Source organism: Nycticebus coucang, chromosome 11, assembly GCF_027406575.1.
Source record: "Nycticebus coucang isolate mNycCou1 chromosome 11, mNycCou1.pri, whole genome shotgun sequence".
In the NCBI taxonomy this organism is placed as follows: domain Eukaryota; kingdom Metazoa; phylum Chordata; class Mammalia; order Primates; family Lorisidae; genus Nycticebus; species Nycticebus coucang.
The window spans coordinates 103,331,412-103,357,575 of NC_069790.1; the positions used below are offsets into that span (position 1 = coordinate 103,331,412).

Here is a 26,164-nt window from a genome sequence, read left to right on the forward strand (position 1 = left end):
ACTAGTAGCCAGCCCCCAGATGAATCCTGAATGGAGGGGAGAGGGTGGCATTCACCCTGTAGGAGCCCCACACTCCCCACACAATAACTGACGCAGGCTAACAAGGACAGCCACTCTCTAACACCTGTTGCTTCCTGCCTGTGGGCCTTACTCTGTTGCCCAGAACACACTTTCACATCCACTTTTATCTACTTTTCTTCCTTTCTTGAAACCCTCATTCAAGCCCGTTATGGCCTCTGCTTTCCCCAGACTCATCATGAGAAGTCTCAAGATGATCAAACAGGGACATGGTCTCAGTTTTCTAAAATGCTCTTGGATATTTCATGACCTTTACTCAACAGAATTCTGAGCCACCGAGCTCTGCTGAGTAAAACATGGACCAGGAAAGGTCAAGGTCAAGGGCCAAAGTAGGTAGCCTCACCCCATTCCCGGAGCAACGCACTGTCTTCGCTGTATATCTGGGTTCACAGAATCTCACTTCCACCATAGGATGGGGTAAAGCCAAGGGCAGGCCTGCCACCTTTAGACATGACCGACCATCCCCAGTACCCTCTTTAGTGGTAAATCTGATTAGGTCAGCCCATGAGGCCCCTGCATGAGGGCTATGTCTAATTTTGTGCTCTGTTGCACATCCAGTGTATGCTTTGTTTTAATAACAGCAATGAAAATAAATAGAACCCAGGTCTCCTAACCCCTGATGTGGTATTCTTTTCACCAGATGGGCTCCTTCTGTCTTGCCTATAAAAACAGCCCTGAAAATCTTTTTCCTGAGTGCATGTATTGCTCTGGCAAGGTGGCCACATTAGAACAGCCCCTGGACAATGTCATGGCTCAGCCATGGGAGCATCCCCCAGGTGAATGCTGAACCTCCCGGACACTTTTTGACTGGCCTTGGGGCACAATGAGAGGCTGGAAAATAACTTCAAGGCATCAAATGATGTGAGCCACTCAGCTCAGGGATGGCTGAAATGAATCCTGGGACAGTGGACTCCTCTCAGACACCTTCTAGATAGGCCAGCTGCACACAGTATGGAGCTGAGCAAGGCAGTGTAACAAAGCATGAGCCCTTGCAAGAGCCCTGAGGTTAGGGCCAGGTGGGCATGAGCGGGAGGAAAGGCTACGGAGGGCTGGGCAGTGAAGGACAAGTGGGCATTTGCTGGCGGGCCTGGGGTCATTGGGGTGGGGATGAGTGTTCAGACTCAAAGGTGGCATGTATGCAACACGTCTATGGATCTGCAAGCTTGAGTCCTCATGGGAAAGGGTTGACAGGAAAGGCTGAAGAAACACATGGAGGTCCAGTGGCTGAGCTGAGGGTGGAGGAGGGGACGGCATCAGCAGAGCTTGGAGGCAGGGAGACCTGCCAGAGATTTCGCCTTAAGCAGAGCGGTGGCAGGGCCTCAGCTAAGGCAGAGCACGGGCTGTGGATCCTGGGGACGTTCGGGAGACAGGCTGGCTCTTACTTGTACAGCCTCTGGGGAGGGTCCCCACACATGAGAGGAGGCACATGGATGTCAGTGGGAAGCTGGGTCTAGGAGAGGGAAGGGACCCTCTACAGGTCAACCTGGAAGGAGAGCCTGGCACTGAGGACATGGCTGGGCTGGCTCTTGGACATTCCATGGCCCACCAGCAGGTGCAAGCCTGGGAGGTAAACCCTTCCCACGGCCTCAGCACCTCATGACGTTGTAGCCCTTATGACGTAGACGTGCACGTGAGCTCACTGGCGCATGCGCATGCACACGCCCGCGCACGCACCTCATTTAACCCCACACAGGGGACCCTGCGGGCTTGGCCACAAAGCCCGTCCAGTCTTCCTATGGCCGTGTTGCCTCAGGCCCATCACAGGAAGCTAGAGGAAGGGCCGATGCAGGGGTGAGGGAGGAAGGGGACATCCAGCAGGCCAGGCAGAGCCAGCAGAATCAATGTACAGGGTCCTCTCCGGCCAACTGCACAGCCAGACGCCTGTTCTTTCCCGGGGCCACCTTTCCTCACCTGGGGGCCCTCACCAGTGACACGCGCGAACCCTACACAGGGCCCCCTCCACCCCCAAACCAGGGGCCAAGCAGGAGGCTGTAGGAGACCTGATTCTGCTGCTCCGCGCGTGGTCAGCAGGGGAACCCTAAGGGCACACGCGGCTGAGCGCCCTGCGAGCTCAACACCCGGCTGCTCGGCAGGGCTGCAGGCAGGTGTCGGAGAAGGCTGGGCGAGGCCATGAGCAGACCGGGCTGTGACTGCTGAAAAGGTGAGAAAACTGGCCTGGGAGTGGGACAGGTGGCCATCTCAAAGTGTTTTCTTGAAAAAAAGTAATTTTCTTGTGACAGCACATTCTCAAATGTAGTATGATTGCCCTGTGACACCTGATGCTTAGAAGAAATTCCTAAGTAGAAGTGCGTCGTTTGCATGTAAGGCACCAGGGTTCTGCAAACAGGCGCTCTGCACCAATCAGCTGGTGCGATTTGGGGGTGTCTGGAGAGTCAAAGGCACAAAGAAGGCTGTGCCCTGGTTTCTGATTTAGGAGACACAAGCTGGTGCTTAATGGCCTGTCTTGAATATGGAACATAGGGCTCTGGCATCACTCCAGGGCAGTGTGGTGGGTCACAGAAGAATTTAAAAGGCAGGTGGTCTCCGTGGGGAGAAGGGAAGGTGACCCTGGCATTCATATGCATGGACAAGAGAAAATCGCTAGCTCTGACCTCTGTCACAGTAGCTGTGCCCAGCAGCCCCGTACCCTGCTCCAGGCACCAAGCACAAAGGACAGACACACTCACAATCCAATTTGTTACATTTCCACCTTCCAGGGAGAGAGGGAGGGGAAGTAAAAAAGAAAGAGAAATCCATTATCTTTATCTGTCCTTCCCATCGGGCGCAGTGGAAAATGCAAACTGGGGAGACAGCTGCTGTGAACTCTTTATATTTCACTCAGAAGATAGTGTATCTTTTTATTGCCTACAGGAATTACTTATTTGAAAAAATATATCCTTTCAGCTTGACTTGAGCCACAAGACAGGGAGAGGGCGGTGGAGTCCTGAGGGCTATTGATAAAGCATTTGCATTAAACACGAGGAATTTCTGGAGGTCACAGGCAGGAGTAGAGGGGAGGAGAAACAGGGAGCAGAGGAGACGCTGTGCCTAAAGTGTGTGTTCTCTCCACCTCCCTGCTGTGTGGCCCAGGCCTGGGCACTGGGCCTCTCTGAGCTGGAGATCCTCCATCTGTGCAGGGGGCAGAATTGCACCAGTTATTTCCTCTAGGGGTCAAAGGGAGGAGACAAAAACAGTCCCTAGTCTCAGAGAGAAAAATGCCCAGCCTCCTCCACGATCTAAGAAACGAGGCCCTTCTCCCAGTCATGTCAGTGTCCCTGTGCCTGGTGCAGGGCTTTACATGAAGTAGGCTCCTATGATAGAGCTTGTTGAAGAGTTTAGCGATGCAGGCAGGAACCTACCCTGCCGCATGCCTGTGGGTGCTGGTGAACACGGCCTCGTGCACAACTGAGCAGGTGCCATGCTGAGAACCCGGCCATAGTCCTGACACTTCTCCCGCCACAGCTTTCCTTCCCCAGATTCCAAGAGACGGCAGTGGAGGTGACCGTGTGTCCTTCACTTTAGTTCTTATGATGGTTAATTCCATGTGTCAGTTTGCCTGGGCCACATTATTCTGGATGGTTCTGTGAGGGCTTCTTTACATGAGATTCACATTTAAATCAGGGTGGATTTTGAGGAAAGCAGAATCTCTCCATAATGTGGGTGGGCCCCCTCCCATCAACTGAAGGCCTGTATAAAACCAAGGACAGATTTCCCCCAGGAAAGTGGGGATTCTGCTAGCAAATGGCCTCTGGACCAGGGCTGCAACCTCAGCTCCTCCCTGATCTCCAGCCTGTCAGCCTACTCTGCAGGTTTTGGACTTCCAGCTTTCATAATCATGGTCAGTTCCTTAAAACAAATCTCTCTATATATACATGTGTGCGTGCATATGTGTAATATCCCATTAGTTCTATTTCTCTGGAAAACATTTGCTAATACAGTTTCCATCCAGCTTCTTTAATGGCTGGACAAGTCTGGTGAGGAGGTGGAGAGAGAGGATGGGGAGAACTCCAAAGAGCTCCGAGGAACAAGGCACAGAAGTGTTGGCAGGGCTTAGCTGGGCCAGCACCAGGTCCAGAGCCTGGTGAGGGAAGGGGCAGGGACAGTGGACAGGGCTAGTTCAACATGTCTTTGCTTCCTTCTGAGCTGGTCTGGGACAGGTTGTCCTGCCTTGTGAAGGTCTAGGCTTCAGCAAGGGGCACACAATTTTTGTCCAGTGCCCTCAGCAGGGAAGACGGGTGGGAGGACAGAGTGAGTGCTCGACTGTCTGTCTCTGTCCAGCACGTGTGGCTGAGTGAGTCCTCTCTGTGCCCATGTGCTGTGCTCCCCTTCAGCAAAGATTAATTTTTTATAATGATCACACCATACATCTGTAAATTGCTCTCAGGCTTTCAAAGCACTTTCACCTACATGATAGGAACAACTTCCCTGGCTTCTCTCTCCCCTTGGGGGCCGAGAGTCAAATAGTGTGAAAAAAGCATTTGTGCCTCTGAGGAGGCCCCATTTTCCTTATTATGCAATCTGACTTTGGTAAAAAGAAGCCCAGCTTTGGGGGCAGCTCCAAACTCTGGCTTTAGTGAGAAAAAAAGGAAATTTCTCCATCACAGTGCAACAGGGAGACGTTTCTGAGCAGACCTTTCACAGCACGAAGACTTTCCCCAGTTGGATGGGACCTGAGGCGTAGATTACTGAGGTGTCCCTTCTCTGCTTCTCCCCTGCTGTGTGGCCTTATTCTACTAGGGGTGGCCCTAGCAGCACATGTGACAGCACCTGAAGCATGAGCGGTCAGGGAAGCAGGTGGCTTTTCCCTGCTGGTGCACGTCTAGCTTGGGAGAATGGCCAGCCTTGGGCAGCCCTGGTTGCTGAGCAGCTCTTGGGCTTCCTTCACTCATGGTGGACAGCAGGAAGCAACTGTGGCTGCCTTGGCAGTGGATGCCTCCACTCCGGTTGGTTTATGGCTATGGCAGCAGGTGGTTTTGGGTCTTCTTATTGAAGACTTGCTTTGCTGGGCTCAGGCCTGTAATCTCAGTGCTTAGGGAAGCTGAAGCAGGGGGATCATATGAGGCCAGGCATTTAAGATCAGCCTGGGCAACACAACGAGACCCTCATCTCTACAAAAGAAATTAAAAACTAGCTGGGTGTGGTGGCACATGCCTATAGTCTCAGCTACTTGGAAAGCTGAGGTGGGAGGATGGCTTCAGCCTAGGAATTCAAGGTTGCAGTTAGGTATGATTGTACCACTGCACTCCTGCCTGGCTTGGGTGACAGAAAAAGATCCTGTCTCTTAAAAGAAAAGAAAAAGACTTGTTTTGCTGGGCTTGCATCCCCAGGCCTTTGAAAGGAGCAATTTCTAAAGCCAACAAGCATCCTCTTTCCCTCTCCAGCTCAGGGCATGACGTTTCCAGGTGGGGACAACTGATCATGAGCAGCAGCTCCCAGAGGTAAGATGGCCTCTCTCCAGGATACCCAGCAGGTGTGGAAGGGCTGGCCCTGGTGGAGCTTCCAGAGGATGCCCCTCCTTGGTTTGGATTTGAGCTGATGCTGAACGCCAGCTCCCCCCTTTCTGAGCTTCATTAAATATGTTAGCCACCTCAGGACCTGCTGGTGTTTACCACCCATCTGCCCTTCTCTAATAAGGCAGAGAAGATGTTCCAGGGCAAAAGTTGAGCCTTGATTGTTCAGGTGGAGACTCATGGAGCCATATGCTCCTTACCCCCTGGGGATGTCACCCAGTTCTCCGTACACCCACACTCAGGAGCCGCTTCCGTGCTCTCACACAACCTGTGTAAAGTCACCTTCCAGGGTGAGCATGTCCCCCCTCCCAGATCTCCCCTTGGCCCAACTCTGGCAGGGCTCTCCTCCCACCCATTTTGCAGGTAAGGACCCTGAGAAGCTGAGGGTATGGCCCTGCTATTGGGTCCCACAGAAAAAAAAAAAAGAAAAGAAAGCAACAGTGGGTACTGGCTGGTTCCCCTACTAAATTTAGCTGTCTCTGGAAAATCCACTAGGAAGCACCCTGGTCACTTGTTTGGAGGTGGGTCTTCCACACAGGGTCTTCCCTCCAGGAACCACCCTCTCTCCTCTGGTTCATAACAGGCTCCTTCACCTCACGCGTCTGTGGGGTCTTCCTGGCAGCAGAAGCAAATGAAATGCACGCAGATACGCATGCCCACTCTGGCTCTAGGGACCACGCTGCAGACACACACGTGGATATCCTCCCATCTCACACTGGCTTCCTTCGTGTCCCAGAAACAAGATACTCAGAGACACCCCCACAGTGGAGAAGAATGTGGGTTCCCTCAATCCCCCACGCTCCCTCAGTGTCCGAGCTCCTAGCACAGGGCCAAACACATCCAGCCCAGAACCAAGCAAGAAGAGACAGGATTAAACGAAGGAGTGAGAATTTAGGGGAGTCAGCAGAACTTCCGGATGCTGAGTGTCTATAGGCATCAGGACTTGGGGGAGATGGGCAAAGCAGTGGGAAGGGATGAAAATTCCCTCTGGATTTTAGAAAATAGCATAGATGCCCATCTGTCTTGGATGGCTTAGCTGAAGGCAGCTTAGAGTCCAGATGGATGGATTAGGGGCCTCTGGAAGGTCCTCCCACCCTCTGTTGCCAGGAATCCCCAGACACAAGCACACACACACAGAAACGCCTTTCTCTCCATGCCCAGCATCAACAAACAGGCACACTCAGCATCCTCACTAGTGTCACCCTCACAGACAGTAATAGAGGTAGCCTGCACTCACTGAGTGTGTGCTGTGGGCCAGGCACTGAGTTCAAGAGGTATTAAGATACATCATCTCATCAAATTCTTACTGTAAGGTGGACACTATTAGTATCTCCACTTTATAGGCAAGGCACGGAAAGGTTAAATAATTGACCAAGGTCACACAGCTGGGACTCGGTGGCACCAGGACTCTAATCCAGGGGTATTGATGCTGACCCACGATGCTGGAATGGCCTCTCTTCTACCCTGGGCTCCCCATGAGGCTTTCCCCAGGATGGCATCTTTCAAAACAGTGAGGCAACCATGTCCAGGCCTCTGCCCCACTGCCTCTAAGTGGCATGCCCTTGCTTGTGCAGACTGTGCAGTCTGTTCGTGGAGTGCGCAGATGAAATGTCATCTCGCTCCCTCGCAGGCTGTCAGAGTTCATTTCTCTCTATTCTTTCTCTCCATTCTCTGTTGCTGACCCAGATCCCTCAGCTGTAGGTATTCAGCAAAAATCATAAGCACAGAACAGAGAGGAAGGGGACAGCCTGGTGGGACAACAACGGCGGTGGCAAGACCTGGACCACAGGGACTTTACCTTTAAATCTCCTCAGCCATTCAGAGAACCTCAGAGGCATCACGTGTTGGGCCAGATCGCTGGCAGACTGCCAGGTGACTTGTGCCCCCTCCCCTGCTGCGCTTTGCTCATTGACCAGCACTGGCCACTTCTGCACAGTCCATGAAGGCAAACCCGTGGGCTCCTGGGGGGCCTGGCACTCTTGGCTCTCTCCAGCCAGTGTTTCTCCCCCTGCTCCCTGCACCCCAGCTCTGCCTGCTGCCGACGGGAGAAGGCAGGAGATGTTTGGGACCGGTCATGGGGTCACCCCTGGATGGGCAGCCGACTCACCCAGGTCCATGTCTGCAGCCTTGGGCCGGTGCGAGCAAGGCACGTTCTTGAAGATGGCATCCAGAATCTTTTCCTTCACCTGAGTGATGGTGTCGCAGTTGAGGATCTTTACTGGGATCTCGGGGCTGTTGGCATTATCTGGGCTGACACAGCTCAGGACCTGGGGACAGGTGGGGAGAGGAGGCAATGGAATAGGGAGCAGGGAGAGCTCTCCTATTCCTAGAAGCATCTTGGGATCAGGGCAGGAATGGCTCCTCCTGTCCGGGCTGGACTGGGGAGGGTGAGGGTGACTGTAGTCCCTGCTCACATTGAGCCCATTGCCTTTCCTGTCTTGGCACGCAGAGTGACACTGTGGCATCAAGGTCCATGCAGGAGTATGAGCTGTGTGCTTCCCTCCCTGTCAGAAAAAACTTCCCTAAAATCCTGATTTTTCAATGAGGACTGTGTCCAAGTGTGTGGCAGTAATGAGGGGCCATCTGAAACAAATGACATGGATGCATGCAGGCACATACACTGTCACTGTCACATAGGAGGCATTGTCTTTTGCCTACCTCTGAGCCCTTTGACCCTCCTATGAATACCAGTCTTTTTCTTGTTACTCCTCATACACTCACATTCAGAACTAAGGGGAATCTGGCTCCTTTGTCCAAAGATTTCATTTCAATATTTTTTTTTTGGGGGGGGATTGATTAGAGGTTGGAGAATCTATAAAAAGCTTTATGTGTTCTTCAAAAACAAAAAAGGCACCCTTTAAAAATTGCAGGTTCAAGCCACCTGAGATTCCTGAACTTGTAGCTGGCTTTGAACTTGAAGCCTCTTGTTAGGGGAAGAGGTTACTGTCTGGCTCAGGGCCTCTATTTCTCTTTATGGGACTAGGGGAAAGTTAAAACTCTGCTTCACCAAATAATATTTTTTTCCTATAAAAAGTTCTGGGCTTTGCCTTTAAACAGTTCAAGCCTTTTCTTCCCTTGCTGTCCTCATAGAGAGCTCCTTCTATGCTAGTGGCGCAGGGTGGGTGTTGTGGGGAGTGAGGACCTGAGAGCTGGCAGAGGGGCCTGGACACCCTGGAGCACCTTGCCAAAAGGTCTATCCCTCTGGTCCCGGGCTTCCCTTCAACCCTCTGTGTGTCTCTCTCCTTCTTGTAACTTTCACTCCTTCTGTACCCTCATAACCACTTCCCGATGGCCCCATCTGGTCTGCAGAGCCAGACACCAGCCTCCCTCCCAGCTGCCCCCCTCTGGCTCCATGTGGTGCCAATCAGAGCCCTGGCCCCTGGGCGCCTGCTTTTCATTAGCAACTAGACTGCTACGAGTGCAAACGGGAACATGCTTATTCCATTAAGGACGAGAAGAAAAAAAAAATCCCCTGGATCTATAAAACCAAAGTCTCACCCTCAAAATACCCTAAACTGCAAACGGTGGTGGAAGGCCCTCTGGACCATGTGTCCCATGTGCCTTCTCCCAGCGCTCCCTCCTCCAGCCCCACCAAGAGCTCAGTCTATCTTTCCTGTTACTCTGGCCATCTGCTGTCCTGTTCTCTGCGACAGGAACAACAGGAACGTAGCTTCTGCTAGGCTTCCTCCTCTTCCTCCAGGATACCATGGGGCAGAGGCTGTGATTTGAGTGCAATCTCCTGGCATTTCTATTCTCCCCCTGGCTCAGCGTGGCCTCACAAGAACACCTCCATGGCACGTTTTAGGCCTTCTAGAGAGGAAGGACAGGGCTCCCTGGCCACTGGAAAAGCACAGCTCCACCCAAAAGCTTCCTTCCCCCATTCTCCTTGGCAGTTTCTGAACAAAGTGCCAGGTGTGTCCTCTGCTAGGGAAGTGCCACTCTAGATCCAGTGTGATTGGAATCCCTGTTTTGTTGAGACACAGATTCTGATTCAGGTCTGGGTGGTGCCCCAGATTTTGCATTCTAGCAGGTTCCCAGGTAGACATCTACTGCTTTAACGGGCTCCCAACTGGGCGTCTAAACTCCAGCAGGATCCCAGGTTGCTTCTAGCGCTTTAGCAGCTTTGCAGGTAGACATCTGTGGGGCCCAGGAGAGCATCTAGTGCTCTAGCAGGCTGCCAGGTAAGTATCTAGTGCTCTGGTGGGTTCCCAGGTGAGCATCTAGCACTCTAGCAGGCTCTCAGGTGAGCATCTAGTGCTCTACTGGGCTCCCAGGTAAGTATCTGGCTCTCTACCAGGCTCCCAGGTAAGCAGCACGCTAGTGGGCTCCGAGGTGAGTAGTGATGTAACGGGCTCTCAGAGAAGCATCTAGTGCTCTAGTGGGCTCTGAGGTAGGCATCCAGTGCTCTACTGGGCTGCCGGGTAAGTATCTAGCACTCTAGTGGGCTCCCAGGTAAGTAGCATTCTAGTGGGCTCCCAAGTGAGCATTTAGTGCTCTAGCGGGCTCCCAGGTGAGTATCTAGCACTCTAGTGGGCTCTCAGGTGAGCATCTAGGGCTCTAGTGGGATCCCAGGTAAGTATTTAACACTCTAGTGGCCTCCCAGGCAAGTATCTAGCACTCTAGTAGACACCCAGATGATCATCCAGTGCTCTACTGGGCTCCCACGTAAGTATCTAGCACTCTAGCAGGGTCCCAGATATCTAGCACTCTAGTGGGCTGCGAGGTGAGCATCTAGTGCACTAGCAGGATCCCAGGTGAGTATCTAGTGCTCTGGTGGGCTCCCAGGTGGGCATCTACCTCACTAGCAGACTCTCAGGTGAGCATCTAGTGCTCTAGCAGGCTCCCAGGTAAGTATCTAGTATGCAAGTGGGCTCCAGGGCAAGTATCTAGCACTCTAGTGGGCTCTAAGATAAGCATTCAGTGCTCTAGTGAGCTCCTAGGTAAGTATCTAGCACTCTAGTGGGCTCCCAGGTGAGCATCTAGTGCTCTAGAAGGCTCCAAGGTAAATATCTAGCACTCTAGCAGGCTCCCAGGTAAGTACCTAGCACTGTAGTGGGCTCCCAGGTAAGTATCTGGTGCTCTAGCAGGCTCCCTGGTAAGTATCTAGCACTCTAGGGGAGCTCACATGTAAGTATCCGGAGCTCTTGCGGGCTCCCAGTTAAGTATCTACCACTCTAACAGGCTCCCAGGTAAGTATCTAGTGCTCTGGTGGGCCCTCAGCTGGCCATCTAGCACTGTAGCAGGCTCTTAGGTAAGCATCTAGTGCTCTAGTGGGCTCTCAGGTAAGTATCTGGCACTTCTTAACAGGCTCCCAGGTAAATATGTAGCACTCTAGTGGGCTCCCAGGTAAGTATCAGGAGCTCTAGTGGGCTCCCATTTAAGTATCTAGCACTCTAACAACCTCCCAGGTAAGTATCTAGCACTCCAGCAGGCTCCCAGGTGAGCATGTAGTGCTCTAGTGGGCTCCCAGGTAAGTATCTGGCATTCTAGTGGGCTCCCAGGTGAACATCTAGTGCTCTAGCAGGCTCCCAGGTAAGTATCTAGCACTCTAGTGGCTTCCCAGGTAAGTATTTAGCACTCTAGCAGGCTCCCAGGTGAGCATGTAGTGCTCTAGTGGGCTCTCAGGTAAGTATCTAGCACTCTAGTGGGGTCCCAGGTAAGTATCTGATGTTCTAGCGGGCTCCCAGGTAAGTATCTAGCACTGTAGTAGGCTCCCAGGTAAACATCTAGTGCTCTAGCAGGCTCCCAGGTAAGTATCTAGTGCTCTGATGGGCTCCCAGGTGGGTATCTAGCACTCTAGCAACTCTCAGGTAAGCATCTAGTGCTCTGGTGGGATCTCTGGTAAGTATGTGGCGCTTTGGCAGGCTCCGAGGTAAATATCTAATACTCTTGTGGGCTCCCAGGTAAGTATAGGGTGCTCCAGTGGGCTCCAAGATGAGCACCCAGGGCTCGAGTGGGCTCCTAGGTAAATATCTGGCACTCTAGTGGGCTCCCAGGCGAGCATCTAGTGCTCTAGTAGGCTCCCAGGTAAGTTATCTAGTGCTCTGGTGGACACCCAGATGGGCCTCTAGCACTCTAGCAGACTCTCAGGTAAGCATCTAGCACTCTAGTGGGCTCCCGGGTAAGTATCTAGTGTTCTAGTGGGCACCCAGGTAAGTATCTCGTGCTCTAGTGGACTCCCAGGTATCTAGCACCCTAGTGGGTAAGTATCTAGCATTCTAGTGGCCTCCCAGGTAAGTATCTTGTGCTCTAGCAGGCTCCTAGGTATGTATCCGGTGCTCTAGCAGGCTCACAGCTAAGTGTCTGGTGCTCTTGCAGGCTCCCAGGCTTCCAGGTAAGTATCTAGCACTAGTGGGCTTCCAGATGACCATCCAGTGCTTAGTTGGCTCCCAGGTAAGTATCTAGTAATCTAGTGGTCACCCAGGTAAGCATCTGTAGCTCTGGTGAACTCCCAGGTGGGCATCTAGCACTGTAGCAGACTCTCAGGTAAGCATCTAGTGCTCTAGTGGGCTCCCAGGTGAGCATGTAGTGCTCCAGTGGGCTCTCAGGTAAGTATCTAGCACTCTAGTGGGCTCCCAGGTAAGTATCTAGCACTCTAGTGGCTTCCCGGGTAAGTATGTAGTACTCTAGCGGGCTCCCAGGTGAGCATCTAGTGCTCTAGCAAGATCCCAAGTAAGTATCTAGTGCTCTGTTGGGCTCCTAGGTGGGCAGCAAGCACTCTAGAAACTCCCAGGTAAGCATCTAGTGCTCTAGTAGGTTCCCAGGTAAGTATCTGGCACTCTAGCCGGCTCCCAGGTAAGTATCTAGACCTCTAGTGGGTTCCCAGGTAAGTATCTAGCACCTTAGCTGCCTCCCAGGTAGGTATCTGGCACTCTAGCAGGCTCCCTGGTAGGTATCTAATACTATAGCGGGCTCCCAGGTAAGTATCTGGTGTTCTAGCAGGCTCCCAGGTAAGTATCTGGTGCTCTAGCAGGCTCCCACGTAAGTGTCCAGAGCTCTAGCAGGCTCCCAGGTAAGTATCTTGCACTGTATGGGGTCCCAGGTAAGTATGTAGTGTTCTAGCGAGCTCCCAGGTAAGTATGTAGCGCTCTAGTGGGCTCCCAGGTAAGTATCTGGCACTCTAGTCAGCTCACAGGCAAGTATATAGCATTCTAGTGGGCTCCCAGGGGAGCATCTAGTACTTTAGTGGGCACCCAGGTAAGTATCTAGTGCTCTAGTGGGCTCCCAGATAAGTATCAGGAGCTCTAGCGGGCTCCCAGGTAAGTATCTTATACGGTTGCAGGCTCCCAGGTAAGTAGCTGGCACTCTAACCAGCTCCCAGGTAGGTATCTAGCACTCTAATGTCTCCTAGGTAAGTATCTAGCATTCTAATGGGCTCCCAGGTAAGTATCTCGTCCCTAGTGGGCTCCCAGGTAAGTATCTAGCACTCCAGTGGGCTCCCAGGTAAGTGTCTAGCACCTAATGGCTCCCAGATAGGTATCTCACACTCTAGCAGGATCTCAGGTTGGCATCTAGTGCTAGAGTGAGCTCCCAGGTAAGTATCTAGCACTCTATAGGGCTCCCTGGTAAGCATCCAGTGCTCTAGTGAGCTCCCAGGTTAGTTATCTGGGAGCTCACTCTCAGGTAAGCTGACTCTCAGGTAAGCATCTAGTGCTCTGGTGGGCTCCTAGGTAAGTATCTGGCACTCTAACAGGCTCTCAAGTTAGTATCTGATGCTCTAGCTGAATCCCAGGTAAGTATCTAGCACTCTAGGGGTCTCACAGGTAAGTAGCTGGAGCTCTTGGGCTCCCAGGTGAGTATCTAGTCATCTAGTGGGCTCCCAGGGAAGTATCTAGTGCTCTGGTGGGCTTCCAGGGAAGTATCTAGTGCTCTGGTGGGCTCCCAGGTGGGCTTCTAGCACTCTAGCATTCTCTTAGGTAAGCATCTAGTGGTCTAGTGGGCTCCCAAGTAAGTATCTCACACTCTAGCAAGCTCCCAGATAGGTATCTAGCACTCCATTGGGCTCCCAGGTAAGTATCTGGAGCTGTAGCGGGCTCAGGGTTAAGTATCTAGCACTATAAAAGGCTCCCAGGTAAGTACCTGGCACTCCAGCAGGCTTCTAGGTAAGTATCTAGCACTCTAACAGGTTTCCAGGTTAAGTATCTGGCGCTCTAGTAGGCTCCCAGATAAATATCTAGCACTCTAAGGGGCTCACAGGTAAGTGTCTGGAGCCTTAGTGGGCTCCCAGTTAAGTACCTAGCACTCTAACAGGCTCTCAAGTAAATATCTGGCTATCAGGCTCCCAGGTGAGCATCTAGTGCTCTAGTGGGCTCCCAGATAAGTATCTAGTCTTCTGGTGGGCTCCCAGGTGGGCTTCTAGTACTCAAGCAGCTCTCATGTAAGCATCTAGTGGTCTCGTGGGCTCCCAGGTAAGTATCTGGCACTCTAGCAGGCTCTCAGATAGGTATCTACCACTCTATTGGGCCCCCAGGTAAGTATCTTGAGCTCTAGTGGGCACCCAGTTAAGGATCTAGCACACTAACTGGCACTCAGGTAAGTATCTGGTGCTCTAGCAGGCTCCCAGGTAAGTATCTAGTGCTCTAGTGGGCTCCCAGGTGAGCATCTAGTGGTCTAGCGGGCTCCCAGGTGAGAATCTAGTGCTCAGATGGTCTCCCAGGTGAGTATCTAGTGCTCTAGTGGCCTCCCAGGTGAGCATCTAGTGCTCTAGTGGGCTCTCAGGTGAGAATCTAGTGCTCTGGTCGGCTCACAGCTGGGCATCTAGCACTCTAGCAGACTCTCAGGTAAGCATCTAGTGCTCTAGTGGGCTCCCAGGTAAATATCTGGCACTCTAGCAGGCTCCCAGATAGGTATCTAGCACTCTAGTGGGTTCCCAGGTTAAGAATCTGGAGCTCTAGTGGGCTCCCAGTTAAGCATCTAGCACTCTAACAGGCTCCAAGGTAAGATCTGGTGCTCTAGCACACTTCCAGGTAAGTATCTATCGCTCTAGTGGGCTCCCATGTAAGTATCTAATAGTCTAGCAGTTTCCCAGGTAAGTATCTAGAACTCTAGCAGGCTCCCAGGTGAGCATCTAGCACTCTAGTGGGCTCCCAGGTAAGTAATTAGTTCTCTAGTGGACTCCCAAGTAAGTATGTAATGCTCTAGTGGGCTCCCAGGTAAGTATCTAACACTCTAGTCAGCTCACAGGCAAGTATCTAGGGCTCTAGTGGGTTCGCAGGTAATTTTCAGGAGCTCTAGTGGGCTCCAAGATACGTATCTAGCACTCTACCAGGGTCCCAGGTATGTGTATGGCGCTCTATAAGGCTCCCAGGTAAGTATCTGGTGGTCTAGCAGGCTCCCAGGTAAGTATATAGCACTCTAGTGGGCTCACGGGTAAGTATCTCACTCTAGCAGGCTCCCAGGTGAGCATCTAGTGCTCTAGTGAGCTCCCAGGTAAGTATCTAGCACTCTAGTGGGCTCCCTGGTAAACATCCAATGCTCTAGTGGGCTCCTGGGTAAGTTTCCGGCCCTCTAGAGGGCTCCCAGGTAAGTATCTAGCACTCTAGTTGGCTCCCAGGTAAGTATCTAGCACTCTAACAGGCTCTGATGGAGCATCTAGTGCTCCATAGGCTCCTAGGTAAGCATCTAGTGCTCTGGTGGGCTCCCAGGTAAGTATCTAGCACTCTAGTGGACTCCCAGGTACTTATCTGGCACTCCCAGATGAGCATCCATCCGGTGCTCTAGTGTGCTCCCAGGTCATTATCTGGCACTCTAGCAGGCTCCCAGGTAAGTAGCACTCTAGTGGGCTCCCAAATGAGCATCCACGGCTCTAGCTGGCTCCCAGGTAAGTATCTAGCACTCAAGTGGGCTCCCAGGTGAGCATCTAATCCTTTAGCAGGCTCCCAGGTAAGTACCTAGTGCTCTGGTGGGCATCCAGGTGGGCATCTAGCACTCTAGAAGACTCTCAGGTAAGCATCTAGTGCTCTAGCAGGATCCCAGATAAGTATCTGGCACTTTAGCAGGCTCCCAGGTAAGTATCTAGCACTCTCGTTGGCTCACAGGTATGTATCTAGTGCTGTAGCAGGATCCCAGGTAAGTATCTGGCACTTTAGCAGGCTCCCAGGTAAGTATCTTAGCACTCTCGTTGGCTCACAGGTAAGTATCTAGCTCTGTAGCAGGTTCCCAAGTAAGTATCTGGTGCTCTAGCAGGGTCACAGGTATGTATCTGGGACTCTTGCAGGCTCCCACGTAAGTTTCTAAAGCTCTAGCAGCCTCCCAGGTAAGTATCTAATACTCTAGTGGGCTTCCAGATGAGCATCCAGTGCTCTAGTGGGCTCCCAGATATGTATCTGGTGCTGTAGTGGGCTCCTAGGTAAGTATCTAGCACTGTAGTGGGATCCCAGTGGAGCGTCTAGTGCTCTAGCAGGCTCCCAGGTAAGTATCTAGTGCTCTGCTGGGCTCCCACATGGGCATCTAGCACTCTAGCGGACTCTCAGGTAGGTATCTAGTGCTCTGGTGGGCTCCCAGGTAAGTATCTGGTGCTCTAGAGGGGTTCCTAGGTAAGTATCTAGCGCTCTAGCAGGCTCCCAGTTCAGTATCTAGCACTCTAGCAGGCCCCAGGTAAGTATATAGTACTCTAGGGGGGTTCCCAGGTAAGTATCTGGAGCTCTAGTGGTCTCCCAGTTAAGTATCTACCACTAGGTAGGTACGTATCTAGCAACTCTAATGGGCTCCCAGTTAAGTATCTAGCACTTCAGTGGGCACCTAGCTAAGTATCTAGCACTCTAGCGGCTTCCCAGGTACGTATCTACCACTCTGGCAAGCTCCCAGGTGAGCATCTAGCACTCTAGTGAGCTCCCAGTTAAGTATGTAGTGCTCTAGTGGGCTCTCAGATAAGTATGTAGCACTCTAGTCAGCTCACAGGCAAGTATCTAGCGCTCTAGTGGGCTCCCAGGTGATCATCTGGTGCTCTAGTGGGCTCCCAGGTAAGTATCTAGTGCTGTGGTGGGCTCCCAGCTGGGCATCTAGCACTCTAGCAGACTCTCAGGTAAGCATCTAGTGCTCTAGTGGGCTCCCAGGTAAGCATGAGGAGCTCTAGCGGCCTCCCAATTAAGTATCTAGCACTCCCAGGTAAGTAGCTGGCGCTCTAGCAGACTCCTACGTGAGCATCTGGCACTCTAGTGGGCTCCCATGTAAGTATGTAGCGCTGTAGTGGGCTCCCAGTTAGGTATCTAGCAGTGGAGTCAGCTCACCGGCAAGCATATAGTGCTCTAGTGGGCTTCCAGGTCAGCATCTGGTGTTCTGGTGGGCTCCCAGGTAAGTATCTAGTGCTCTGGTGGGCACCCAGCTGGGCATCTAGCACTCTAGCAGACTCTGAGGTAAGCATCTAGTGCTATAGTGGGCTCCCAGGTAAGTATCAGGAGCTCTAGCAGCTCCCAGACAAGTATCTAGCACCCTAGTGGGCTTCCAGGTAAGTATTTAGCACACTAGTGGGCTCCCAGGTAAGTATCTGGCGCTCTAGCAGGCTCCCAGGTTAAGTATCTAGCATTCTAGCAGGCTCCCAGGTAAGTATCTAGTGCTCTGGTGGGCTCCCAGGTGGGGATCTAGAACTCTAGCAGACTCTCAGGTAAGCATCTAGTGCTCTAGTGGGCTTCCAAGTAAGTATCTGGCACTCTAGTGGGCTCTCAGGTAACTATCTGGAGCTCTAGCGGGCTCCCATTTAAGTATCTAGCACTCTTAACAGGCTCCCAGGTAAGTATCTGGCACTCTAGCACGCTCCCAGGTAAGTATCTAGCGTTCTAGTGGGCTCCCAGGTAAGTGCCACTCTAGTGGGCTCCCAGGTAAGTATCTTGCACTCTAGCAGGCTCCCAGGTATGCAACCAGTGCTCTAGTGGGCTCCTACGTCAGTATCTGGTGCTCTAGCAGGCTCCCAGGTAAGTATCTAGCACTCCAGTGGGCTCCCAGGTGAGCATCTAGTGTTCTAGCAGGCTCCCAGGTAAGTATCTAGTGCTATAGTGGATTCCTAGGTGGGGATCTCGTGCTCTAGCAGGCTCCCAGGTAAGTATCTGGCACTCTAGCAGGCTCCCAGGTAAGTACCTAGTGCTCTGATGGGCTCCCAGCTGGGCATCTAGCACTCTAGCAGACTCTCAGGTAAGCATCTAGTGCTCTATTGGGCTCCCAGGTAAGTATCAGGAGCTCTAGTGGGCTCCCAGTTAAGTATCTCCTGCTCTAGTGGGCTCCCAGGTAAGTATCTCGCACTCTAGCAGGCTCCCAGGTGAGCATCAAGTGTTCTAGTGCGCTCCCAGGTAAGTATCTAGCACTCTAGTGGGCTCCCAGGTAAGCATCTAGTGTTCTAGCAGGCTCCCAGGTAAGTATCTAGTGCTGTAGTAGGCTTGTAGGTGGGCATCTAACACTCTAGCAGGCCCCCAGGTAAGTATCTAGTACTCTAGTCAGCTCCCAGGTAAATATCTAGTGCTCTAGCAGGCAGGTAAGAATCCAGCGCTCTAGTGCGCTCCCAGGTAAACATCCAGTGCTCGACCGGGCTCCTGGTAAGTATCTAGCACTCTAGTGGACTCCTAGGTAAGTATCTAGCACTCTAGTGGGCTCCCAGGTAAGTATCTAATGCTCTAACAGGCTCTCATGTAAGCATCCAGTGCTCCATGGGGCTCCCAGGTAAGCACTCAGTTTTCTAGTGGGCTCCCAGGTAGGTAGCTAGTGTTCTAGCAGGTTCTTGGTTGAGCATCCCGTTCTCTAGGGGGTCTCCCAGGCAAGCATCCAGTGCTCTAATAGGCTCCTAGGTACAGTGATGATGGTCCAGGGACAGCCCAACAGCAGGGCCCTAGGCCATGCCAGTCAAGCTCTGGCATCATTCCAGTGCAGCACTCAGTGCTTAGGGGTGCACCTGTCAATTGGGGGCCCTCGCTTCTCTCTGAGCCTCTCAGAGCCTCTGTGGTTATCCCTCCTGCCCAGGATAAGATCACTTGCAGTTGACCAAAGTGCCTAGGCTCTTCCAGCCACTAGTCTGTGTCTCTGTATGTGGCTGCTCACCTGGCGTCTGTGTCAGCCTGTCTGCTGCTGCCTAACATGCTTTGCCACCCTCCTCCTCCCTCCCAGGGGGCTGCTGCCCTTCCTCTGTGGGAGTGCCCTTCTCTATGCCCACAGATGGTTAAGTCCACTACAGCTGTTCCTGCTTCAGGCAAAGCAGTGGCAGAGCAATTTGTGGCCCTTTCCCCACAGATCCTGCATACCAGGTGTCCCTGCCTCAGTGGGTGCTCGGCCTTGACCCATTCCAGCCACCTCACCTAAACCAGCTCAGTGCACTAACAGCACTTTGGCCTCTGCAACAAAGGATGCTGCAATTTGCAGATCACAACTTGTGCTAGATTCAATATTGGGGAACTGCTGGGAGCCAGGAAAGGAAGGGAGCAGAGGGGGAGAGGTGGGCAGGAGACATTAAAATGGCGGTTCTGTCTCATTAAGAAATCCATTCAGACTCCATTTTTGGAAGAAGTTTCTGCCCCTTTCTCCATTTTAATTGGAGCCTCCGACTCTCTCCTCCAGAGCAGATGGTAACTGCCAGGAAGCAGGGCCTTGTTCTCAGTGCTCCCTGAGACCCTCAGCCAATCCCAGCAAATCTGCTTAGATGTCTCCTGGGATTCCCGGGGTTCTTGGAAATGAGTGGGGTAGGTGGGTCATGCGCACGGCCTTCCCGGCCAGCAGGGCTTTGGTTAGAGGCAGGGCTGCTGCCCAGCTGGCTGTGGGGCCTTGGCTTCGGGTCAGAGGCACAGTCAGGGCTCAGATCTGGGTTTGTCTGATTCTAGACTCCACGCTCTGAATTTCCACGCTTTGCTGCCTCCTGGGGCAGCTGTTTCTACTAGGATCTTGACAGAGGAAATCCACAAGTTCCTTGGGCAAATGCTTGGCCTCACATTATACAGAGTGGGGCACGGTTGTATTTGAACTTAGACTGGAGGGAAAATGTGGCTTTAGAACCACGAGGAACGCATTCTGCTTTCCTCTCCTCCCGACCCCTATCCCTGGCATGTGGAACTGTTCTGCAGAGCATTAATCCTCCAGGCTTAAAGAACACAGGAAGTCACTTGGGTCAGCTAGCGACTGTGGGTAGGGGCCACAACTCCACAACTGCTGACACAGTGCTGTTCAGGGGCATCTGAGCCACTGGTCCGCAAGCCCAGATGCCCTGGTTGAGGGGAACAGAGGAAGTCTGGGGTGACAGGCACAGGGAAGCACCTGGGTGGGCCTGAGCAGCAGATACACCTGGAAAGGTGGCTCTTCAGCATTTCCACTGTCCCCTCTGCTGGGCAGGGGTGCCCAGGACCAAGCCCACTTGCCACCCGTGGGGGCAGCAGAGAAGGTGCCTTACCAGGGTTTTGTAGTCGATCTGCTGACGGATCAGTTTGTCCTCACTCAGGGAGTAGCGGGCCTCGCCTGTGATGGCATCGATGGGGCCTTTCTCCATCTGTTGCTTGATGGCACAGAACAGGGAGAAGAGAGGCTCCCCAGCACACTCCTGGATATGAGAAGACCCATGCTGGGCAGAGCTCTGGGACCACCAGTGTGCATAACCCACCACCCAGTCCTGGTCTCTCCAAACGGCTGTTTCCACCCCTCCTGCCAGATCCCTCCTCCTGCCCTCGCACTCGGCTCTTTAATCCCCTCTGCTCCAGCTCTTTGCCCTTCAGGAGTTCATTTCTCCTGGGTCTTTGGACCACAGGACCTCCCCCCATTCTGCCCTTTCCTACCACTCTTCAAGAGCTTTCTCTTCCCTCCCCTCCGTCTCCTGTCCCCTTCTCTTTTCCCTCTCCCCACCCCAGCAACAACCAGAGGCTCCATCCAAAGCAGAGGTGGGTCCTCCGTAGTGTGAACTCCTTAGAAACCAGGTTAGTAACTGAAGCTGCACCACTCTTCCACCTCCCAGGCACCTGGCTGGCTTATCTGCTGCAACATGGGGCTGTGTACCTGCCTGAGACCCTTATCAGCCTCAGTAGGTCTGGAGCCAGGACAGGAAGCAACAAAATAATAGGCGGATTATGTTCAGCCTCATCTGGGAACTTAGCTCTAGGGATCACATGGCTGCCCAGAGGTTTCTCTGTCCCTTGCAGGGGGAAAACCAGCCTCAAGGGTTTTGCATCTCTGAGGCTGGGACCGACCGCGTTGCTCTATCTCCTGAGACAGGCCATAATGAGGGCTTGCGGGGTTAGAAGAGTCAGGTGAGGTGGACTCAGGGAGGGGGAGTGACCCCCAGCAGGTGAGAACAAAGAAGTTTCATGCCCAGGAAGGTGACACATACCCACATCCAATCCTACCTTGAGGAACTTGTAGAGGAGGAAAGTGAACCAATTGGTCAGCATCTTCTCAGCCACCGACTCAGTCCTGCACCAGTCACCGAGGGAACCAGCAGGACAAGACAGAGAAAGAGCAGCAGGTCAGAGCCAAGGGCTGGGAGGGGTGGGGAGTGTGCACATCAGTCTGGCTGCTTATGGCTTTTAGGCCAAATCTGGAGATCTTAGTGAACACGAGAGTCTCAAGGATTCCTAGACACCCCTGTAACAAAAAGGCAAACTTTCCCCACAAAGCCGGAGGATGACATTTTTGGGCATCAGGCCCGTGAGTGGGTTTTTGTGGGAATGCAGAGCCCCACCGTCCAACAGCATGTTCTGTGATGATGAAAATTTTCTCTGTGGGCTCGGCGCCTGTAGCTCAGCGGCTAGGGTGCCAGCCACATATACTGGAGTTGGCAGGTTTGAACCCAATCCGGGCCTGCCGAACAACCATGACAACTACAACCCCCACCCCCACCCCAAAAAATAGCTAGGCATTGTGGTGGGCGCCTGCAGTCCTAGCTACTTGGGAGGCTGAGGCAAGAGAATTGCTTAAGCCCAAGAGTTAGAGGGCAACATAATGAGACTCTGTCTCAGAAAAAAAAAAAAATTTTTTTTCTCTGTGTTTTCCAGCATGGGAGTCACCAGTCACATGTGGCTACTGAGCACCCGAGACGTGACTAGTATGTCTGAGGAGTTGAAGTTTTTCATTTTACTTGTTTTTAATTAATTGAGATGTAAATAGTCACAAGTAGCTTTTAGCAATCCTTGGGTAGTATATAGCCTTAGAGAACTTTCTAGGCTAGATCTGTTCCTTTGGGTGAGAAAAGAAACATAAAAATTCCTGGGGAGATACTAACTTGGCAGGGGCTAGGAAGAAAGTTGGCAGGAGAAGGGGGTCATGATCAAAGGGCCAGAAGGTTCTGAGCCTACAGACTCCCAACACCGGCAACAGCATGGAGATGCTAACATTGTCCTACGGCAAAGGATTTCAGATGCTTTGAAACTTCCCCTGGGAACTCTTGTAGTGTTTCATTTGCAATGACAGGAAGTTCCTTCTTGAATCTAACTTGTATTTTTCATGCTATAACCCAAGCCCATCTAGTCCTTCCCTTTGGAAGTGAAGATACAGCAGCAGTGTTGGTAGCCCAGGGACACTTCTAACGTGTCCACTTAGAGCAAACAAATCATATTCAAACTTGCGCTGAGCATGTGGTCAGCTCCAGAGAGAAACGAGCCCATCCAGGTATGTTTGGATAGAGTTTAAGGTTGCAGCTGCCAGAAAATACTAATAACTAAAACCCCAAGGCAGTTGGGCAGCTGCCAGTACTAAGTGAAGCCGGGGAGAGAAAGGAGGAGGCATGTTGAAAGGAGGGGGGGCAGCCAGGGGAAATAGAAAGCAAAGGGAGTAGAGCGTCTGGGAGGGCGGGGACAGGCAGCAAGAGGAGGAGATACCAGGGCGGAGGGAGACCACGCCGGGAAGGTGTTGGTGGGAGCGCTGGCAGCCAGTGGCAACCCTAGAATTATGCTGGCAGGTGGCTGCATGGTGCAAGTAAAACAAAAACCAAAATGATCTACCTTGCTATTTCCAAAGCTGTCTGGAGGCTCCTATGTGCAGCAGCATTTTCAGCTGTGCAGGCGAATGCCCACTGCACCAGGAAAAAGCCAAAAGCCACATCTAGCCACTGGGCCATGTGGGAGGCACTAAGGCCCTGCCTGAGATGCAGAGACCAAGGGTGAAAGTCCGGGGAACAGGCAGACAGAGGCAGACAGCGCACAGGTGGTCTGGGTGGAGGGCTAGACATATTGAGTGATTGCAGGAATTTGCCGACTTCAAACATGCCAAGGTTAAAGACATTGGGGTAACTTAGTCCAGGGGAGAAATGGCCTTTGAGTACAAAGAGAGCTCAAATGGGAGCATGGATGGAGTGAGAGTCTCTATTTCCTTTAAGGCCAAAGCCCTAGGATATGGTTATGTCTTTAACACTTGACCTTTTAGGTTTCAACAGTGTCAAGTTCAAGGCTTCCTGCAGTGTCAGGCTGGCTATATTGGGTAAGTCATTACTGAAGGGCTTTCATTCCGTGGGTCTCAGACTTTTTTTTGTTTTGTTTTGTTTTTTGGTCTCAGACTTTAATTCTGTCACCCAGGTTCCTTGTTAAAGTGCAGACTCTGAGTCAGTGGGTCTGGGTGGGACCTGAGATTCTGCATTTCTAACAAGCTCCCTTGTGGCCTGAGGCCACTGGTCTCTATCTTACTTGTAATTCTGACTTAGATAAGGTTGGGGGGTGGTCCCATGACCTCTGAAGATTCCATGAGTAAAGAACTGTAGTACAATGGGAGTGGAAGGGCAGAGAGGGGAGAATGAAGAGCAGATATGGGGCAAACAGCAGGATGAGCCAGGGTGGTATTGGCACCACACCTCCTGGGGACGATGGGCAGACTCCTCCAAGAGGGCGTGGGCTGTAGCCGTGACCTTAGGGAGCCAGCCAGGAGCTCAGCCCTGGTCTCCCAGGAAGGCTGATGAGCCGGGCACAGGCTGGGCCTGGGCGGGGAGCACCCTGAGCCCCACCGGCAGCCCCGGCCACCCCCTCACCTCCTGAGCAGCAGTTTGGGGTGGTTCTTGCTCTCCAGGTTCTTGTCGATGAGGTCAGCCAGCAGCTGCTTCAGCACGTCGGTGGCGTACTCCAGCTTGCTCTGCAGCACCGTCATGATGAGCGAGGCCACATTGCCACGGTCGCGCATGGAGAAGCTGCGCTGGGACTCGAGCGTGCGGATGAAGGACAGCAGGAAAACCTTGTTGTTGATGAGCTGGGCGAAGAGCTTCAGGCCTTTCTCCACGCGCTCTTGCCGGTAGCCTGGGACCTAAAGGGCAGACCCAGGGGGTCCTGACGCCATCTGCCAGGGGCTCTAGCCAATGTACTGCACCTGCACCCTGACTCTCCCATGTCACCTAGCACCTGCTCCTCAAGCCAGTGCCGACTGAGTCCCCAGCATCAGTGCTCAGTAGCCATTGAAACTCATCACAGCCTTCTCCAGTTTCCAGATGAGCCAAGAGAGGCAGAGAGAGAGCCTCACCCGGTTAGTGGATGACGATACTAGGATTGGACCCCCTTCTGCCAGACTGCAGGGCCTGAGCTCTTCCTTGACAGTGACATAAAGCAGATGAGGGTCCCTGGGCCATAGCAGCACACCTTCCCAGCCCCTGTGGGAACTCCTGGCAGGTGGGGCCGCTGTGGCTTACACCCTGTCTGCAGGATCACCAGGCCTGGGCCTCCAACTGACTGAAGGCCAGCCCACTCATTCCCCATGCATCTTGTTGGCAGGCTGGTGGCCTCAGAGTCCAGACTTCTGTATTCCATGTAGATTCTGACACCACCATAATGTGCAATGTGGGGTGAGTCCCTTTCCTTCTCTGGGAAGGAAATTTATCCACCTAAGAAAGGAGAAATTAAGCTCAACAGTTTCTAAAGAACTCCCTAACTCTAGCACTGATGTTTTTTTAGTGACTTGCTGAGACCCTGCTGAATCCAGGGGCGGGAAGGAAGATGGTTTTATCTTCCTGCCTACATCGTCTGTTTACTGGGACATCCCTCCAAATGCGCACTGACCACTCAGCAAACATGGGGGAGGCATCTCTGAGACCTGCAAGGACGTGCCTAGCGACAGGTTCGGTAACAGCCTCAAACTGCAAATGCCAGATGTCAGCAAGCACAGAATGGGCTGAGGAGCTGCAAATATCCCACCTGACGGAACACGGCACAGTAGTGAGAGTGGATGGCTCCTCACTACTTGCAGTAACAGGGTGAATCTCGCAAACATAGCGAATGAAAAGAATCAGACCCTAAAGAGGGCATACTGTTTACAGAGCACCATTAAAATAGTTTGGAAGGCTGGGAATATTCTGCTTCCTGTCTGGAGACCAGCTTGCTGGGTGTGTTCCCATGGGGAAAATTTGCTGAGCTGGGCACTGGCCATTTGCACAACTTACTGTGTAAATACTTGTTAAGCAGTTTACTTAAAGCATGTATTGTAAGCTCTGCTCTCAAGGAAGAGCCCTCTGAGAAGACAGGGCAGGCGTGCCTCCTGGGGCAGAGTGCGGGGGAGGCAGGGAGGAGGAGGGGCCACCATGACTGCCACTGAGGTGTCCTGTCTTCCTGGAAGGGAGACACTTCACGTCTTAGGGAAGGCGTGCCCGATGTGTAGCAGGTGATGGATGTGATTTCAGCGACGGTTAATTCTGTCGCAGTCATTTATTAGCAGCAGAGCTCACCGTGGACTCAGATTACAAAGGTAATAACAGCTGTGGTGTATGCAGACCTTACTCAATGTAGGGACTATTCTGTGTGCTTTAGGAACACCAACACATTTAATGCACACAGCACTGGGAAGGTAGGTCCACTGAGGTTAAGGAGCTTATCCAAAGTCCCAAGACAGAGAAGGGCCAAGCCAGGGCATGAACTTGGGCAGTCAGCACCTTGTCCTACCCTCTTCTGGGGCAACAAGCAGACCAAAGTATGAAACCGGCGGCAGAGAGCTAGCTTCCTAACCCCGACATTTTATCCTACTCTACTCTTAAGGTTTTAAACTGCAAAGATGGAGGTGGCTTGTTTGCTCAAAGTCTCAGAAGGTGGCAGAACATTCATGTCACTCATTACTGAGTCACCTGTGTTCCAGGCTCAGGGGGGAAGATGCTGGCAGCAGTCAGGAATCAGGTAGATACAGGCCTGCCCTCAGAAGGTCAACCAGGAGGCCAGCTCCTGAGTCCCAAGACCCCTCCGTACTGGGGACCTTGTGTGCTGGTCCTTTGTTCTGCAGAGGTGAGCTCTCTCCTGGCTGCCTGGCATCTGCAGTGCCCACGGGTCAGGAAATGGAGGAAATGTGTGCTTCCAGACCAGGTCCACTTCCATCTCCCTTGCTATGGTGCTGGTACTCAGAAGGACAGTTCTTAGGAGAGAGACAGGACCTTGCTAGAGCCAAGCAGGCTCAGGGAGCTCTTGGCACGGTCACCCTGGTGAAGCCCTCTCTTCCCACAGGGGACCCAGCCTCTGCCGGCTTCATGCCTGACTCCCCTAGTTCCCACTGCACCAGGGCCTGATGAGGGAAGGGCAGACTCGTCCTGAGATTAGCCCAGGCCTCAGTCTGTCCATCTGTCCATCTGTCCATCTCTCAGCTCTGTGCCCATCACCCTCACACACATGCCATACTTTGCCCTTCAAACCCCTCGGAACAGCATCTCTACGACTCATCCTAATAATCAC

General features: G+C 52.6%; 1 protein-coding gene and 1 long non-coding RNA gene across 2 annotated transcripts in view; one reads left to right on the top strand and one right to left on the bottom strand.

The window, feature by feature from the left end:
* Window positions 1–26,164, bottom strand: part of PLXNA4 (plexin A4) — a 442,851-nt gene that overhangs the window by 31,392 nt on the left and 385,295 nt on the right. The window contains exons 22-25 of the mRNA XM_053553499.1: window positions 23,500–23,768; window positions 20,891–20,957; window positions 19,948–20,094; window positions 7,696–7,855 (exon numbers count right to left, since the gene is read on the bottom strand). Of these exons, the coding sequence (XP_053409474.1) occupies window positions 7,696–7,855; window positions 19,948–20,094; window positions 20,891–20,957; window positions 23,500–23,768 (643 nt within the window). The remainder of the gene's footprint in view (window positions 1–7,695; window positions 7,856–19,947; window positions 20,095–20,890; window positions 20,958–23,499; window positions 23,769–26,164) is intronic.
* On the top strand, window positions 22,076–23,660 carry LOC128560035 (uncharacterized). Its single transcript, XR_008372863.1, has 3 exons — window positions 22,076–22,151; window positions 22,905–22,958; window positions 23,538–23,660. It is a non-coding gene; the product is annotated as an uncharacterized LOC128560035 (long non-coding RNA).